Source organism: Phlebotomus papatasi, chromosome 1 (genome assembly GCF_024763615.1).
Source record: "Phlebotomus papatasi isolate M1 chromosome 1, Ppap_2.1, whole genome shotgun sequence".
Lineage (NCBI taxonomy): Eukaryota > Metazoa > Arthropoda > Insecta > Diptera > Psychodidae > Phlebotomus > Phlebotomus papatasi.
Window position 1 is genome coordinate 79,876,368 of NC_077222.1, and position 19,582 is coordinate 79,895,949.

Consider the following 19,582-nt stretch of genomic DNA (forward strand, 5'->3'; position numbering starts at 1 on the left):
ACCAAGAGATCCTTTATGGAATTGCTGAGTGTTTGTTTGTGGTGACCAGGAAGCCGGGTCCATGGATGTAGTTGTAAAATTTGACGCATGCGTCAATGAAAGCGACAATAATTTCCGTGTTGTTCGTATCCTTCGGACAAATTTCCCGTCAGTCTTCGAGGAATCCTTGCAGTGTTGAGACGTGGCCAGAAGATTCGGTTGCCGGAGGTGTATCTGAGTTCTGTTAAACAGGAAAAACTCCATTGTGGTGAAAATTTTTTTTCACAAGGTCAATTTCAGCAGTTTTCCAGCAATTTTCACTAGATTTTTTTGGTGGTTTGTGGTTTGTGTGCTATTTTGAAGAGTGTTTTAGCTGAACACTCTTCCCCAAAATCCGGATTCTTTCTGATTTATGGAATTAGTGATTTTTCAACGACCTTGAAATGGTCACAGAAAATGGAACTCAGGTGAATTTTTCTATTATAATATATCTAAACATTAGAAAATATTTAGAAAATATACTTTTTTCATATATACGATAAGGATTTAATGATAAAATATCTTGTTTAGCACATAAATATACATACAATCCGCCCAAGGCTGGGTATACAGAGGGTAAGAAAATTTGTCCACCATTTTGATTCCGGCAACTAAAGAGAAATTTTCCTCAATTTTCCTCCGAGTCTGCAATGTGGTTTTCTTTTCGCCCCAGCTTTGAAAATTCTCCTCTTGAGACACTTCATCTTTGAACCTATAAATTTTTATGGCAATAATTGATGGTCTTGGAAAGAATATTTATTGATTTTGTTGATGAATTTTCCGTGTCTGTCTAAAAGCAAAATTGAGAAAATGAAGGATGTGGGAGCTTGCGAAAGGATGAAATAGTGGCTTGACTTTGCCGCAATACGATCAATATTTTTGACTCATCGGACAAAAAGGTAAAATGGCTGATTCTCCCCCTGGGCAAAATCTTTAACATTTTCATCACTTTTTGACCTCTACATCAGGAAATGTTTTTTTTTTATTGTTCTTCTCAGTTTGCAAATTGCAATAGATTTCTGATAGAGATAGAACATAGAGGACTCCACCCTAAGCTTAAAGTTCTGTATTGTGTGTCCCTGAAATTTATATCTTGATCGTTGGTGTTAGGGCCATTTCAATTCTGCAAAGCGTATGTATTGTATGTATGTATTAACACATAAAAAAATCCCTCGAGTGTCCTTCTAGGTGATTTGTGACATTTTCACATTTTCAGCCTAACAGGATAAAAAAAATAAGTAAATTTGAGATAAAAATAGCGAGGCTAGAAATGAGGAAGCAGTGCCAACAGAATTGTCGTTTAATTCCATTTTCAAACATTACTTAATTATTCAGTCATCAGGTGAATTAAGCCAAAAGTCACCCTCAAGTTTTTTCCTCCTGTGCTTTTTTCCCTAATATCTCTCTTTACTGTTAGCTCGATTATTAAAAGTGAAAGTCACCCTCTTTAAGGTACAACGTATAAAATAAGAAAAGCAAGTTGAATATGTAATAAATGGGATTTGTAATTTAACGAGGGGTCGATAGCAGTGCAATTCATGTTAGCTTTACTGGAAAACAGAAGAGAAATTGTTGAGGGATAAAGTATTCGGAACACAATGTTCATTATTTATTCCATCGTACAGTGCTGGAGTCATTAAATGCAACTATGCATTTTAGGGAGGGAAAAAGAGAAAAATGGGAAAATATTTCTAAGAGGGTTGTTCTATATCAATCAATACTATTGTGAATTTATACCCTAGTTTATATGCATAAGCTAGTCAAAAAGAATTCTTGACTGAAAAACAAAATCTCTGAATACATGTCTTTGAGCAAATAACTAGAAAGTTTTTCTGATGGTGCATACTATCATTGGTAGTCGAACCATTAAAATTTGTACATAGCTTGCCCAGAAATGAACTACGTTAATAATAGAAAACTTCTCCGTTATTAAGATGTTCTGAAATGCAGGAGCTAGATAGAACAAACATTCGAGTGGGGAGTAGTTTAGACTACTTCACAGTTCTACAAAACGTTGTTGTCCGAAAAAGAAGCCAACACGATGTGTATAAATTCTATGAAAATACTTCATTTCTTAATTAATAATTCCTTTCCAATTAAGAACACGTAGTTCATAATTTTATTTATTTATTTTTAATTTTTTTGTCGTGTTAGAATAAATTAAAAGAATATATGTACTAGGCCACTATAAGCTATTATGTTTTTTTCTATAGGTTTTTCATTTTAAATTTGTTTAAGACGTGATTATTGTTTCTTTTGTACCACTTCACGAGCAAGACGAAACTTTTCATGTTCTTTCTATTTTATTAAACCATAAATTCTCAAGTAAGGTAAGGTACTCTCTAGTCGGCCGTTTAACAAGTCGGCCACTATGTGTTCTTCAAGTCGGCCGGTGGAATTATTTATTCATATTATATAATTTTGCAATAATATTCCAGGAGTTTTATAACATCATAAGGTCAATAATTGTATAAATAACACAAATGACCGAGAATACAAATGAAATTAGACACAAAACATTAAAAAAAATTATTAAAAGTCAGAGGATTCAAATTTACCTTAAGCAATATTGGTCATTTTTCAGCATATTTTGATGTTCTTTATAATATTCACGACATTTTTTCACAAAGAGTTATTCCATTTATTACCTGTACAGATTACTTTAGCAGTCAAATTTTGAGTCAAACCGCAAGTTGAGAACTTTAACTAACTCACTGTGCAATAAATTTATTTTCATTATTGATAAAAATATTAATTTTCTGTCTTAAATGTGAAGGTGTGAAATTTTAAAGCCATGTTCCTCAATTCGGCCGGCTAAATAAAAGAATAAAAAGAATTTTTCCCTTACAATTTTTTGTTTTCTTAAAATTACTATTCTTTAAAGGTTTTCTTTCTTTCTTTCTCAATATCCTTTTCTAGTCCGTAAAAACGTTACGGGCTTTTAAAATTTGAAAAATGGGTGGCCGACTAGAGGAACCCCAGGTGGCCGAGTAGAGAAACGCTTATATTGAAGTGGCCGAATTGAGGAACACTCTACATTTTTAAAACATTTTAATTTTTTAATAATCTAAAATTATTTTATCTTCAAATAAAGTGTACAATCAGATGGACAAAGATCTATACTACAACTTAGGGTGAAAATTTGATCAAAACAGGCGAATTAAATGTCCTTTTACATAAGTTTTTCATAAAACCCATCCTTAAGTGGCCGACATACAGCCCCTTACCTTAAATATTTAAATTAATTAACAAATTGTTTTTTTTTTTTTTAAATAATACGTAATCTGCTAGAAGATTTTGAATTTTACCAGTTGAAATTTCAATAACTTTGTAGAGAAAAATATTATACCTAGTCACATGACTAAGAACTTGTCCTCATTCAATTTAAAATTTTGTCATTTGAAGCTGTAAAAAGTAGAAGTCACTTTGTAAAAGTCGACGTGGCATCTTTTAATCATCTTTTAACGCAGAATTGAAATCATTAATAATAATTATCTTAAATTTCAATATTTAATATTTTCCCCAATTCTAATATAATTCTTTTAGCGTTATATCTTCAAATCGGTCTTTAAAGACTAATTTATATTCTTCGACAGAGGCCTTTAATTATTAAGCTTCAAATTTCTTTAGGCCTAATTAAAGCAAAATATAGCAAACTTGGCAATAACGTAGCTGAAATGCGAATATAAAACATCTTTGAATATATTTAATTTAAATTTTAAAGCTAATCGAGAGGACCTTTAAAATATTATATTTATATGCAGAATACATATTTCGAGTGAAGATTAGATAGGTAAAGCGTCTTTAGCGATTAACTCACGATTGCAAATATTTAAATTTGACAAGAAATGTTTAACTGAATTCTTAAATGTCACTTAATATCAGAACTGAAATAAAATAATAAAGTTGAAATTTACTTTATGATATAAGATTTTGAAAGCTAAAATAGCCTAGTTTGGTAATCTTTTAAACTCCATTGATTTGTAAAAGTGATTAAGAAAATTTTTGAACGTTCACAAACAATTGCATAGAATAGAAGCGCTCCCTAAGAACTGAATTTAAACTTTTAGTAAAATATTTCATTTTGCTATGGCGTTGGTTGGTATCCCTTATAATTACCACCTCACTTAGAAAAAACAAACCCCTAAACATTGATTTTTCTTCCAATTATGCCTTGTTTGTTTACGTGGGTCATGAAGACTAAAAAACATTATTATTTCCATTTTTATTTACAACATAATAAAAAAATAACACAAGCTTATAAATATATGTAGAAAGCAACCACAATTAAACTTTCTGAAATTTTGAATTTAAAATTTTAAAAATTCAGACGAAGGGAATTTGTTTTTGGAAGACAGTTTTGAAAAAAACTTTTCCGTGGATATAAGAGGTACTCAGAGTAGATTAAGCTGAAGTCAAGAAACCAAATCAATCGCTCAGAATAAGAAACGAATAACTCGCAATACAGTAGAGTGATTTGAGGCTGAGATTTTACATGCAAAGTACTTATAGGATTTTTGAGATTTCAAATCTATATAAATTTGAAAATAATTAACTTTCAAGTATAATAATTCACAGAGAAGGTAGAAAGTATAAAAAAAAGTATCCATAAAGCGAATAAAACGATTTTTGTACAAAATTGAGTTGTTCGACTTATATTCTGAGGAGTCGAATTATTTTCTGCTAGCTGAAGAGTTAAATTCGTACTTGAACGAAGCATTTTTGAAAAAAAATTAAAGTTGTATTTTTAGTAGTATTTTATAAAAATAATTACCATTTCAGAGTATTTTACAGTATGTTTCATATTGTAAAATAAGTTTTGATCCAAATAAACAATAAATCATTCGCTCAAGTAAAAGTTTAGTTTAACTCTCTTGCCAATAGGAAATATTAAATTTTTTGAATTCAGATGAACCTACTCTTGAGTGCTCTCGTCCACTGAGAAGTTTTTTTTGTTTTCAAAAAAAAAAAGAAAAACATTTCTGAAAATCAGGACCCTAAGCCTGAATTTCTAATATTATTTAATAAAAATTTAAGCAAATATAGTTTAAATGTTCTATTTTCATGTACCTATAAGCTTGAATTATTTTTTTGTGATGTTGGATAAATAGATGGCAAAGCGTCCCAGCTTTGCGCAGTGCTCAAAATAACGAGAAAGAGCTCTCCGTGTATTACATTCGCATGTTTTTTGGGTGCACACAGGTTTAGTTCCGATTAAATTGCTTCATAAATTGAAAAAAAAAACAATCCGAAAGAAAAATTGCTTATGAAAAACATATTGTAGGATGTGTTACCCTCAGTATCAAGCATACGGATAAATAAAATAGTAAATTCGAAAAAGGTATATAATTTACGGGTATATTACAGATTAAGTCCAATGCATCTGTGTTGGGAATATCAAAATCTTTCAAAAAATCCACATTTAAGCAAATCAGTTGAAAAATAAGTTCTCCAAAGTGGTTAAACTTTAACCTTCAAAAAATGTATATCGAAAGGTTTTTCGAACAAAGGTTACCAAGGACGAAATATTCACCTTGTCTACCTTCAAAGTATGTTCGTAAATAAAAGAAATCGTAGGATCAGTTTTATAAATAAACCAAAAACTTGGTTTTTGAGGGCTAGGAGGGGATGGAGGAACAAAGGAACAAAAAATGTCCTAGATAATGTTGACTTATGGGGGGTTGGTGTAAGACTAGAAGTTGCTATCTTTTACCGTTTGGCCTCTAGCTATGTCAAAAGCTTTTGAATAAATAAAAAAAATCATGCAGCCGGGTTAGAAATTTTAAGATCTTTCAAAAAACATAAATTTAAGCAAGATCTTATTGTCGATTCCAATCTCCTGGACGAAAATGAAGTCCCTCCGTGAAAGTGTAGTTGAGTTGTTTCCACGATAACTTATGACACAAATTTAAAAGTCTTTTCCTGCTCGAACTCTACGGAGAGAGCAGTAGAGAGGTTCCAATCGATTTTGAATCGGTAATGAACCGGTTCATAACCGATAATTTTTTTTTTTGAAAATCAATCCTATTACTTTTAAAACTATTTTGGGGGATCTCATGAGAGATTTATGAATCGGTTCAAATCGGTTGAGAACCAGTAAACGGTAAATGATGCGAAAGCACCTTTGCGATATAGTATCTAGGGGAAACTGGGGCACCACCAAACACGGGGTAGCACCAAACACTAATTTTTATTTCTTAACTACTTGGACTATCTCAACCATTTCTTCAGTAGACAAGCATCCCTATAGTGCCTATAAATTCCTATAGGTCTTGTCCTTAGAAGTCGAATATCTGATTAAAAAATCGCAGTGTTTGGTGCTACCCCGTGTTTGGTGGTGCCCCAGTTTCCCCTAAGTCACGAGTTTGAGCATTTAGATAAAGATTTCAATAAAAAACTTTGCATGTTTTATAGAATAATTTAAGAATCAATATTTAATTAATTCCATAAAATCTAAATTCAGCGAGGCAATATTCTACAAATTATTTTACACTACACGTATTGAATATTTCATTTCTAGAATATAAAATATTTCTTGGTCTATTGTTTCATTTTATGTACTTATAAATACATTCTAGATTATCTGGCTTTATCATTATAAATGGAAAGCACATATTGAGGGTGGTTGTAAAGTGCAAGACAATTATCTCTTATTTCAATCAGCTCGTCAATGTGTTTTCGCGTGAAAGTCACGATCAAAATTATTGATTTTTCACTCACAGTGGTGTTCTGATTTTTCATCCCTCGTCACAAACATACATTGTGTATATATATTAATGTCCATGGGGTAGAGAAAATGATGTCTGGGTGTTGTGAGCAAAATACGACGGGTGTGGCGTCTATATTTGGAGTATTTTAGAGACGTGCAATTAGATGTTTTGTGGAGTGAATAAAAGTTTTATCCTCCCTTGAGGTGACATGCAAAGCACAAATGAAATGTGGACAGAAGAGAGGGAGAAATGGCTTTTTTTTATGAAAAGATATGAAGAAAAGGTGTATTGAGGACATGTAGAGAAATGAACAAAAGAAGCGAAATAGGAGCTTTTTAGCATTCTTTTTTTTTTCTCACTTGGACTTTTCACCCTTAATGGGGTATATCCCAAACGCATGCGCCGGCGTAAAATGTGTGTGAGAGATGGAAAATATACTTGAGGCATTTTCACGCTTTTCACACTCTGTGGTTACTTCCGCGCCAGACTGTCTCTCACAGTGTCTTGCAATCTGAAGCCGGGTTGACTTTCTCCATAAAGAAAATCGTTCTCAGAAGTTTCTGAGTAGCTGAATCCGAAGGGTGTGAACTTTACAGTTGGAACTAATTAGTTGAAGTGCACATCGAATTTTTCCTAGGACAGTTAATAAAGACTATAATGTGAATGTTTAGGGGTGTAGCAGGTGGTGGTTGAAACAGTTCGGGTGCAGTGGTGAACACTGAAAATGGGGTGTTTTCCAAAATGTTTGGTAACTATGTATAGTAATAGTAACTAACCCCCCATACTTTTGTCTACATATCTCACAGAAAAAAGGGTGGAAAAGATGGAAAATAAATTGGTTTTGACGATGAATTCTTCGTGCATTTTCTGATGGTGAATTCTCAGGCATTATGCGTGTACTGTATGGCGTCTATTTGTGATTTAGGGTGATGTCTGTTAGGCGACGTCGGTGTCGTCGTTGAGGAAAATCAATAGGATGAAGTTTATGTTACAACAAAAATTTGCGTTAAACATTTGCTAGTGGGGAAGACATTGAGTTGTCTCTACGGTGAAAAACTTATTTGATATATAGCATGTAATTTTTGGATTATTTTAACTGCTAAAAGTTGAGCAAAACCATTTTTCACATTGATCGTCTTTTTTTTTCTTCTTTTTGTAACTAACCCAGAGAAAGAAAAAAACCCTCGCAAAAAAAATATTTCACCTGACTTTTCTAAGGCACACCCAAAGCCATATAAAATTGTAATCGTATGGTGTATTTATAGAGTGACGAGAAAATATTTTCACTTCCTTCCTTCGCGGATATTGAGTGGTTGTATGTTTGTGTAATGCGAAATCCGATCGATGTGAGGGAAGAAAAAAAAATAGATGAAATGGGGATTTATTGGTGTGAAAATGATAATATATGTATACTAGCTTTCCTAAACTAATCTCGATTCTATATGTCTTTTTTTTGCAGTCTGATGGAAACACCTCATTTCTTCGAGCGGCACGAGCCGGCAACCTTGATAAGGTGCTCGAGCATCTGAAGAACAACATAGACATCAATACATGCAATGCTGTAAGTATTTTGATGCTTAGATCAGCAAATAATGTATCATATATTTTTAGATTATGATGTATACTTTCTTTTGAGACTATAAGGTTTATGTTGAAGAAAAAATGAGATTGAAGTACATATCAGAAAGATTATTAAAAAAAAAAGTTCGCGACGTTAATTCAGTGTATAAACCGTATGAACGAAACCACATATGCTTATTTGTTTATTATTGGATGAATAAATTTCTGAATATTATCTTTGCGGTTAAGAAAACAAATTTTTGTTTATATAAAAAAAAACCGACTATGATATTCGCTAGATGAAGCGACAGATTCCATTTATTGGAGGAAATCCATGCTTCTCATCCCATAAGGAAAAACGTTGCTTACGTTATTAAATGAGAAAAAGTTTCGTGTTTTTTTTTAATGTTTCAAAAGTTAGTGATAATCTTTATGAATTTTAATATCGCAAAAGTTCTCTAAGATTTTAGACATAGGAGAACATGGGGCAAAATGTGACAAGTGCGAATTTGTAAAATTTGATAATGTGTTAATATGAAAGAGACCGATTCTTTAACTCTTTCGCATCTTTTATCACTCGGTGTATAATAACATAAGGGAAGATACAGATAGGGGATTGAGAATATATTGAAATAAGTGTGGGGCTGCATTGAAAACGCTATTTTTATCATATTTTTTAAAGAAAGCTAGGCTTTAATGTAATGTAGTTTAAATGGATAAAATAATTGTGGATCATCATCATTATCATTTTCAACTGTTTATGCCTGGCTCGGGACCCCATGACATTAAGGTTAACCTAGTCCCCGGCGAGTGGCCTTCAAAGTTGAAGCCAATTTCTCATGCCCTAGACACACTTACGACTTAAGCCTAGAGACGACTTAGTTGAAAATGATGGAAATATAGTTTAACCATTATTCCCAATATAATTACGCTAAGCCGTCTCTCGGCTAATCCTCAAGTCTGTCAAGGGCCCTTACTTTCACATACAAATGATGCGTATGGAAATTTTTCTGCACTCGTGACCGTTACGCGATATATGTCAAAATTGAGGTGGGCCTTGTGTACAAGACTCTGGGCCTTGTAAAGAGGGATATACTATAAATCTGTCTAAATGCGGTCTTGTTCTGAGAAGTATAAGTTGAGTTTTTGATCAATTTGTGAGTTGGCTTCAAACAGCTCCATATCTAAAAGCACTTCGCCGGGGGCTAGAGGTTAACAGTCCCACGCCTATCTGTTTTTCGCCACTTCAGGAAGATGTTCGGGTTCGATATCAAGGCGCTTCAAGGCAAGATCCTGAATTTGATTCAGTAACCTTGTTCTAGGTCTGCCTCGAGGTTGAAATCTCCTCACTATAGCGTGCATAGCTTTTCTAGGGAATCCGTCATTCGAGATTTTTTGTTGTGCTTTTTTTGCGAACAGAATACTGTGCAACAGGATACAAGCCTAGCCTAGGAGACACGAATTTTGGGGTGATCCGCGGTTTAGTATTCATTAAGAACTCTTCGTAGACGCATAGATGCCTATACGTGCCTGTAGGCATTTCCACACAGACTATAGCCAATTCTAGAACCAAATACAGTCATTTCCTATCCGCGTCTGGGACGTTCCCGATGGGTACCCCAACTACACGGAATAATTGTAAATCTATATTAAATAATGGCTAGGTCTACCTTCCTTTTGAAATGTGCGATAAAAATAACGTTGAGAAAAAACTATTTTTTGAACTATTAATCGATATGATTCTGCTTTTTTAAAGTGATTACAAACTCCATAACGATGTTCAATTCTAGGATATTTTTTGCAGAATCTTGCTTAATATCAGAGGTGAGATATTATAGATCAAAAATTATAAAATTCGATCAGTGTTATGTTACGGCCCAGAAATAGTTATGGCGTCTACACACTAGAAGCAATTTTCGTCAAAAATTACTCTTTCAAAAAAAATTAACATTTTTGCCTACAATGATAGGGTAAATTATCTTTAAAAAGTATTTTTTTCAAAAAAATGATCCTGATGTGTAGAGTGTAGACAGCATTATAATGGTACCATAAATAGCCTACCTGAATCTTCTCCTCAAATGTCTAAATTTTAAAAGGTTCTTAAAGGGATTAAACGATTTTGTTTTGGGAACTATAGAAAAAATATCGAAATTTTTTGTCTCACTTTCTAAATATTTCCTATAAAGGAAATATCAATTTTGACCAAGTTCTTTTACAAAATTTATCAATTAGTAATCATCTTTAGAATGGTTTGTGTTCACTAAAGATGAATTCATTGTCCGTTTTATTATTTTTCAAAATTTCTCCTTTTATGAAATCTCTTATTTCTTATAGAAAATAATCACTCGTTGAACTATATAGGGTGACTAAAATCTATACAAAAAGACATTAGTTCAACTTGGCTTTAGTTTGCATTTTCTGCCTTTTATAAAATATTAGTTTTTGAAAAATTACATGAAAAGTCATTTTTCAATGGGATAAAGAAAATTACGGATAACAAAGTTGTTCAGGAAGGTATTTATACGCTTAGGAGAGTCTTTTTTTAAAAGTTAATCAAAATTTCATAAATACCAATATCTGCTCTAAAACTTATTTTTGAGATAGGGGAAAATGGGGTACATTTAAATTGGGGCACCTTTGAAATTTTCAAACTTTGAAGTTAAATTGCATTATGATGAGGTTCAGTTCCATTTGAAAAATGGGTGGCAAAGCGTCCTAGTTTTGCGATGTGCTTGAACTCGTGACTTAGATGCTATACATCAAAAGTGCTTTCGCATCATTAACTGTTTACCGATTCTGAACCGGTTTAATAAGATTTATAAATCGCTCAAAAGATCCCCGTTTTAAGGGTTACAGAATTGATTTTTAGACGAAAATTACTTATCGATTCATAACCGATCAACAACAGATCTGAACCCATTCATAAATTACTTAAAACATTGCCCAAAATATACCTCAGGAGAAATATATTGTTGCGAACCTGCTTTGGGGCATGCCCTGCCTAGGGGATGCTGCACGGCGCTCTTTAGAGGTTGAGTGCCGTGCATTATTGGATTTTGCAGTTACCCCTATAATTCATGTGAGCAGTTCATACTCGCAATGAAGTAAGTCGAGTATTTGTGCTTTCACAGGTTTGAGCTTGGGTTTATCATTCTCGCTCGAGTGAGTGAATAGGGGCAGCAACTATCTTGCTTGCGCATCTTTTCAACCCTTCACGTCTAGAATACGAATTCTCTTCTGTGTGCGCTTTTTGGCTGCACGAGATTTCCGTGAATTACTTTGTGTCAATGAAGTAAATAAAGTGTTGTTGAGTTTATCTCCTGGCCTTTGTTTTTTCTCCCTGTTGTCGTGATCTCCGGTCAAATCCACAACAATATTTAAATTTCGAATAAAAATTAGTGTTCAGTTATGAACAGGTTTATTATCGATTCCGAATCGATTAAAATTGGTTCAGTTTTATCGGAAATTCCAAGACCTTCCCAATGAGCCCCTAAATTATGCCACTCGGATGAGAAATACGCTCTCTAGAGCCTTATCAAACATTGAAATTGAAAAATCGTTATTAGGATCAAATAAACAGTCTGCTCTGTTACATTTTGTCCTACGTTCCATAACTGTGATACTGTTTTCTAGTTATTGCTTTTTTTAAAATAAACATTATCAAATACAAATAAAATTGCTAAATTAATTCTTGTGATACAAAAATCAAAATTCACATTAACGTCAAAATAACGTAAGGATTTCGTTACATTTAAATACTTTTTTTTCATGAGAAAGTTTAAAAGTACTTGGAGGGAATCAGGGAATTGCGCAATAAATTTATGTGATTTTCGTAGAGATATTAGACGTGGACGGATAAGGGTGACTAATGAATAATGTTTTCTTTTTTTTTTTGTTTTCGCTTATCTGAACGTCATCATCGCCAATGCTTGGCACTGCTAATGTGACTTTCCTTGGAACAGAATGGCCTCAATGCCCTACATTTGGCATCAAAAGATGGGCACGTTCATGTTGTGGCAGAGCTGCTGCGACGAGGCGCCACCGTGGACAGTGCCACGAAGAAAGGGAATACAGCACTGCACATTGCATCACTTGCTGGACAGGAGGAGGTGGTGAAGTTGCTTTTGCAACACAGTGCGTCCGTGAATGTGCAATCCCAGAATGGTTTCACGCCCTTGTACATGGCGGCCCAGGAGAATCATGATTCAGTGGTGAAGTTATTGCTGGCAAATGGTGCCAATCAGAGCCTGGCAACTGAAGATGGCTTTACACCACTGGCTGTGGCAATGCAGCAGGGTCATGACAAAGTTGTAGCTGTTCTCCTGGAAAGTGATACACGAGGAAAAGTTCGCTTGCCAGCACTTCATATTGCCGCCAAGAAGGATGACGTTAAAGCTGCAACTCTTCTCCTTGAGGTACGTACATCTCAGTGATGCAGAGTTGGATGTTTTTTTTTTACTCTCAATCAAGAAGACGTGACCATAATGTCTAATCGCATTATACTCATGGTTTTACGAGTAAAAAGAAAATCAAGTTTATTGAAATATTAATGTGGAATGGGAAACAGAAAGTCTTGGCAAAAGTTTTTTTTGGCACACATTAAATATTTAAGAAGTGCTATTTCACTCTTGTGCAAAATTTCATCAAATATTCCTGGGAAAAGTTTCAATGAAATTGTTTTTTTTTTGCTTTCATTTATGAAAGAGACATTTTGCTGTTAAATGGAATTGTGAAATATTTTCTCATTGTACTAGGATTTTCTTCGACTTATGATAATCGTAATCACTGAGAAAAAAGAGGGTGCGATTATCTTTTTTTCCTCGTAACTTTAACACTTTTTAGGTGTAAAAATATATCAACATTTTTTAATGTTAATTTTACACCTTTTTAAGGGTAAAATTAACATGTAAAGGGTTAATTTAACCCCTAATACACCTAAAAAGGGTAATATTTACACCGATTTCGGATCATTAATGCAGGGTAAAATTAACATTTCCGGAATGTTACTTTAACTTTTTCCGATTTCTCTCAGTCAGTGATTGCGTGCAATTTACTCTTCTATCGTTCATTTTAATTTGTGTACTGATTAGACATAAATTCAAATTCTAATGAAAAGTCTTTGAAAGGGAGTGACGAATATATTTTATTCTTTTACAAACATTTGTTCGCAAATGTTAGACAACATTGGTAAACATAAAAAAAATGTTTGTAAAATTTTGTCATATGTTTGTAAAGTTTATTCTGACAAACAAAAATGTACGAACAAATGTTTGTAAAAGAAAAAAATGCTCGTTATTAGCTCATGTTACGAACAATGTTTGTGAAAAAGTACAAACTTTTACGTACCTTTTAGTGGGTTATATACGTTATGAACATTTCGTACACTGAGAGAAATCCGAAAAAGTTAAAATAACATTTCGGAAATGTTAATTTTACCCTGCATAATTGATCCAAAATCGGTGTAAATATTACCCTTCTTAGGTGTACTAAGAGGTGCACTATCCCTAGGTACAGTTCCCATCCTTGGGGAACATTTCACATTGATTTCTGATAGTAATCTTTATAATATTTCTGGAAGACCGTGAGATCTTTTCCAGTGATATAGCCGAGGAGGGTCATTAAATTTTCCCGCTTTTCCGAGGAAATTTCCTATAGATTTCCTGGAGAAATCTCGAAAAGACAACCGGAAAACTGGGGAATTTTTCCAAGGGATATTCCTAAGAGAAGTTGGTGAACTTCTTCCCACTTTACTAGGGAAAACTCCCATAGATTTTCCAGAAAAATCTTAGTAAAATTCCTGCAAAACTGAGGGAATTCTTCCATGGGGGAAAACCTGATGAATTATCCCCATGTGCATCTCAAAATTTTCCCAAGAAATTTGGTTCAAATGTAGGAAAAATGGGGGACTTTTCGCAAGTAAATCTGCAGGAAAGGCTTCTGAATTTTACCCACTTCCATGTGGAACTTTCCTTAGATATCCCTGGCAATTCCAAGGGTAAATTTATTTTAATTTTTTTATTATCATTTGTTGTTCTATTTTTCTTTTTATTTTCTTACAATTATTTTTTTTTATTTTCGTTTATCTTTAAATTACTCTTTTTCTATTTCTAATTCTAATTCCCCATACGCGAGAACCTCTGAGTTTCCTTGAGATATGCTACTGATTTTTCCCAGTCTATTATTATATCCATATAATTACTCTTCGATGTTCTATATAAACTTCTTGCAAGAAAAACATCTCGACTGAAGTAATCTTTAAATGAAAATTAATTTCATGTGGATTTCTCTGAGAAATCCTATTGAATTTTCCATGTCTGTGTTGGGAATTTACAACGAATTTTCCCAACTTTTTCTCTACAAAATTTCTCTACTTTCACGAAAGTATTCGATGTTCTATCTATATGAATTTTTCCAAATAAAGACATCCCGACTGAAGTATAAGTGAAAATTAATTTCATGCAGATTTCTCGGAGAAAACCTGTTGAATTGTCCCTGTCTCTGTTGGGAATTTTCTATGAATCTTTCCCGACTTTTATCTAAAAATTTTACTAGGGTAAATTAAACTAATTCAAAACCTGCTTCAAATGGAAATTTTTCGCTACTCCAAATGGAAACGTCGTTGTTTTCATGATAAATACAGTATTGAATTGCTATATTTATATATTTTCCATACCTCAGTTTCATTATTTAGTTAATTGTGCTCCAAATAAAGCGAAAATCCATTCATATTCACAAATTTTAATTTGTTAGTTTCTCAGAAAAATTAAAAGTGTACCTTTTCACCATTGAATTTTTCATAGATCAACCATGTTTTCCAATGAAAAACACAATGAAATGACTGTTGTTTATTCGTTTCGTTTAACATTAATGTCATATTTCTGGCTAATTTTAGTTAAATTAAATGCTAATCTTTATTGTTAATGGTACGTGAAGTTTTCAAATGAAATAATTACCTATTTCTTGAACAAAAAGGGTTTTTCTGAAGTGTCTGCAAATGCTTCAATAGGAAACCCCGGAAATATGAGTTTTTGGAGAGATTTTTTGTTTTAGATAAGAAAACAGAAAAGACCATGAATAAGAATAAATCCTGCACTCAAGAGCAACTCAACAAGGTTTTGGAAGCCTTTCGTCGCGGTTTCATTTTTTGTCTCCAATTAGAAACTTTTTCCTTGTTTCCATTTCGATTAATTTGTTTCCAATAGAAGCATTTTACGCTCGCGTATTTTTCTTGTATTTAAGAAGTTTTCAAATTATATCTAAAGAACTTTCTCTAAACAGTAACATTCTAAAAGAGCCAAGGAGCAAATTTTTGTAATTCTCTGCAGAAAAAATATGAACATAATTTGAATCTTTAGTCAAAGTTAAAGCGTCTGAAAATGGTTTTGAATTAGGACATTTACCCTATTTTCACTTGAGTATTCGATGTTCTATATGATTTTTTTTTCTATTAAAAACATCTCAACTGAAGTATATTCTTAAGTGAAAAATTATTTCCTATGAATTTTTCCATGACGTTTCTTAGAAATGCACAAAAATACCTGTAAAACTTTAAAGCGGAATATCTCGGAAACTATGATAGATAAGAGACCTCAGACTTTACATCGATTTATAGCCTAATAATACCGTAATTCTGCTTTGGTCTCTCCTACGCTTCATAGTGGATGTTCTATGGCTTTATGGCATAAATTGTTTCCATGATAACGCTAATCAATCATGTCTTATACTTATTTTTAAAAGAGGACGTGACACTTGAGATTAATAGTCCTCAGAAGAGTCATTATCCATGCAATAAGATGTGCTATAAACCATTCGATAATTATATTATATATTTTATTCGCACTCTTGCCATGCAGAATGATCACAATCCGGACGTGACATCTAAGTCAGGCTTTACACCACTTCATATCGCATCTCACTATGGGAATGAAGCAATTGCCAATTTGCTGATTCAGAAGGGGGCAGATGTGAATTATGCAGCTAAGCACAATATAAGCCCCCTTCATGTGGCAGCTAAATGGGGCAAGACCAACATGGTGTCCTTGTTGTTGGAAAAAGGCGCTAATATTGAAAGTAAAACCCGTGATGGACTAACACCACTTCACTGTGCTGCACGCTCGGGTCACGAGCAAGTGGTGGATATGCTGTTGGAACGTGGTGCTCCTATCAGTGCAAAGACAAAGAATGGCTTAGCACCATTGCACATGGCTGCCCAAGGAGAGCATGTAGATGCTGCCCGGATTTTGCTATACCACCGAGCTCCTGTGGATGAGGTGACTGTGGACTATCTCACAGCTCTTCACGTGGCAGCTCACTGTGGACACGTGCGTGTGGCCAAATTGCTGCTGGACAGGAATGCTGATGCGAACGCTCGCGCTCTCAACGGTTTCACACCATTGCATATTGCGTGCAAGAAGAATAGGATCAAGGTGGTGGAACTGCTGCTGAAGCATGGCGCCAGCATCAGCGCCACAACGGAGAGTGGTCTAACACCTCTCCATGTGGCCTCCTTCATGGGATGCATGAACATTGTGATCTACTTGCTTCAGCACGACGCCAGTCCCGATGTACCAACCGTTCGTGGTGAAACTCCGCTTCATCTGGCAGCGAGGGCTAATCAGGTAAGATTCTTCTAATCATCTCTCTACTTTTAAATCCCTTTGATTTACTGTACAATTCACCATTATCACTTTATTTTACATAAAAAAAAGAAATAACAAAATCCAAAAAATGAGCAACCAAAAAATAATGATAAATAATTAAAATTGCAAATATTTGAAGTTAAATTGCGAAGCGTGGCAGATTTTAATGAATAAATTAAATAGAAAAGTTGTCGTGAAAAACAACAGTTTCTCTGCAAATTTTCTTTTCTATTATTATCGAATCGCGTTTTAGAGATTACTCGGTAAAATTTTTTTTAAGCAATTTGCTTGTCAAAGTAAGGTCAAATTTATGTAATTACCATTGATGAGAGTTCAAGCTTTGCTGGAAATATCAAAGCTCAGAATGTAAATTTAATAAATTAGTAGAGCATCGAGAATAATACAATATTCATGAGATAATACTGGTGAACATGGCTAATTTTGATGCAATGATTCAACGCATGAAGTATTCAAACGCCTTCTGGTCAAAAACATTTATAATTTAATTTATGATTTAATTTTGTCTTGGAGAATCTTGTGGACTATATACGACAATACCCATTGGCTTTTCGTGTTAATTTGTTTGTCACACTCCCTCTTATCAGAAGATATTGGGCTGGAACGAAATGCAAAGATTTATTTCTCGAAAATTCAATTAATTTTGCTAGAATTCAATTAATCCTTCCATTCTTCAACTTTTTTCCGAAAAAGAATCACGAACTTAGAATTTACACGCTTTCAAAACCTCAGTCACTTTATGATTGAGCTCATGCTCTATTCTAAGCCATATTGTCCTAGATCTGAATCTGGATTTAAAAATCTTTCCCTGAGTGCTACAGAATACTTGAGAATCTAACAAACTTTGAGAAACTGAAGCAAAATACTAAGAAATTCATAGAAAACTTTGGGAAATGTTTGAAATTTGAATCCTAGGGAGTATTCTGCACTACAGTCCCATGAAGGAAGCGAAGGCATCCAATACTTACGTTCTTGGAGGGGAATACTCTATTTTGAGAATTTAAGTAATGAGTTCCGATGGTTCCGGATGGCTCTAGTTTGCACTGGAACTTCCTCTGTGACTTTGGCAAGTTCTACTGTCTTAATTGCTGGAAAAAGTTATAATACAGATGTTGAAGAATTCTTTAATTTCTTTCTTTGTATTCATTCCATTTTTGCATTTAAAATTATATCTCCCGGAAAACCATCTTTCGAATTTCGAAACTTTCAATTTACTTCAAGAATTGTGATAAAAAGTGACTGACATTTTTTCCCAATGTTTAACCGTAACACGTTTTGATGAAAATGTACCCTATTCTTAAATAAATGCTATTGCCGCGTTAAAGAATTTTCCAAGTACCTACTAGAAAAATTCTCTTCAAAAATTCCATTTTTTGTGAAAAATGCTCACCAATGAAGTGTACCTAGGGCGTTTTTGTAAGAAACCTATTTGCAGGTCATTTTTGACAGAATTTCCTCATAGTACGTAGACACTTTAAGACAATTTTTGATACGTGTTTTAGAGAAATCCCTGTTAAACAACTAAAAACCAAAAACCCGAAAAAGGCCAAATCCCAAACACCAAAATCCTGAATGGGACGAAATCCAGAATCGATAAGTATCCTTAAAAGCCAAAGTCCCGCAAAGGCCAGAATTCCGATTAAACAAAATCTCAAATAAGCCAAAGGATCGAATGGATCGAGGTCCCAAATAACCGAAGACAAGGACGAAATCCTGAACGCTAAAATCCCAAATTGGTCGAAGTCCCAAATAACCAGAATCCTGAATACGCCAAAATTCATAATGTCGAAAAACCCAAAATCCAGAATAGGTCAAAATTTTGAATGGACCAAAATCCCGAACAGGTCGAAATTCCTAAAAGCCAAAATCTAGAACGTCAAAATCCCAAAAAGGATAAAATACCTAACGCCAAAATCCCAAATACAGAAAGGCCAAAACCCTAAATGAGTTGACATCCCGAATGGGTTAAGATCCCGAAAAGCCAAAATCCCGAAAAGGACAAAATAACCGAATGAGTCGAAATCCTGAATGAGCCAAAATATCGAATAGGGCAAGATCCTGAAAAACCAAAGTTCCGAAAAGGCTAAAATCAACAAAATCTCGAATGCGCCAAAATACCGAATGGGTCAAGAGATCCCGAAAAGCCAAAATCCCAAATGGGCCGAAATTCCTAATGGGTCAAAATCCTGAAAATACAAAATCCCGAATGGGTCGACATTCCGAATGATTCAAGATCCCGAAAAGTCAAAATCCCGAAAAGACTAATATCCCGAATTACTAAAATCCCGAATGAGTCTAAATCCCAAATAAATAAAATCCAGAATGAGCTAAAATCCCGAATAGGGCAAGATCCTGGAAAACCAAAGTCCCGAAAAGGCTAAAATCAACAAAATCTCGAATGCGTCAAAATCCGGAATGAATCAAGAGATCCCGAAGAGCCAAAATCCCAAATGGGCCGAAATCCTGAAAGGGTCAAAATCCTGAAAATACAAAGTCCCGAATGATTCGATATTCCGAAAGGGTGAAGATCCCGAAAAGTCAAAATCCTGAAAAGACTTATATCCCGGATTACTTAAATCTTGAATGAGCTAAAATCCCGAATGGGTCATGATCCCGAAAAGCCAAAATCCTAAACGG

General features: G+C 34.0%; 1 protein-coding gene across 7 annotated transcripts in view; it reads left to right on the forward strand.

The window, feature by feature from the left end:
- Window positions 1-19,582, forward strand: part of LOC129810261 (ankyrin-3-like) — an 81,908-nt gene that overhangs the window by 24,713 nt on the left and 37,613 nt on the right. For 6 of the 7 annotated variants that reach the window (XM_055860607.1, XM_055860601.1, XM_055860602.1 and 3 more), the window contains 3 exons: window positions 8,188-8,289; window positions 12,251-12,703; window positions 16,142-16,906. In XM_055860607.1, coding sequence (XP_055716582.1) covers window positions 8,188-8,289; window positions 12,251-12,703; window positions 16,142-16,906 — 1,320 coding nt within the window. Of the gene's footprint in view, window positions 1-150; window positions 447-8,187; window positions 8,290-12,250; window positions 12,704-16,141; window positions 16,907-19,582 lie in introns of those variants that run through there. The other variant, XM_055860606.1, reaches the window with a different exon arrangement.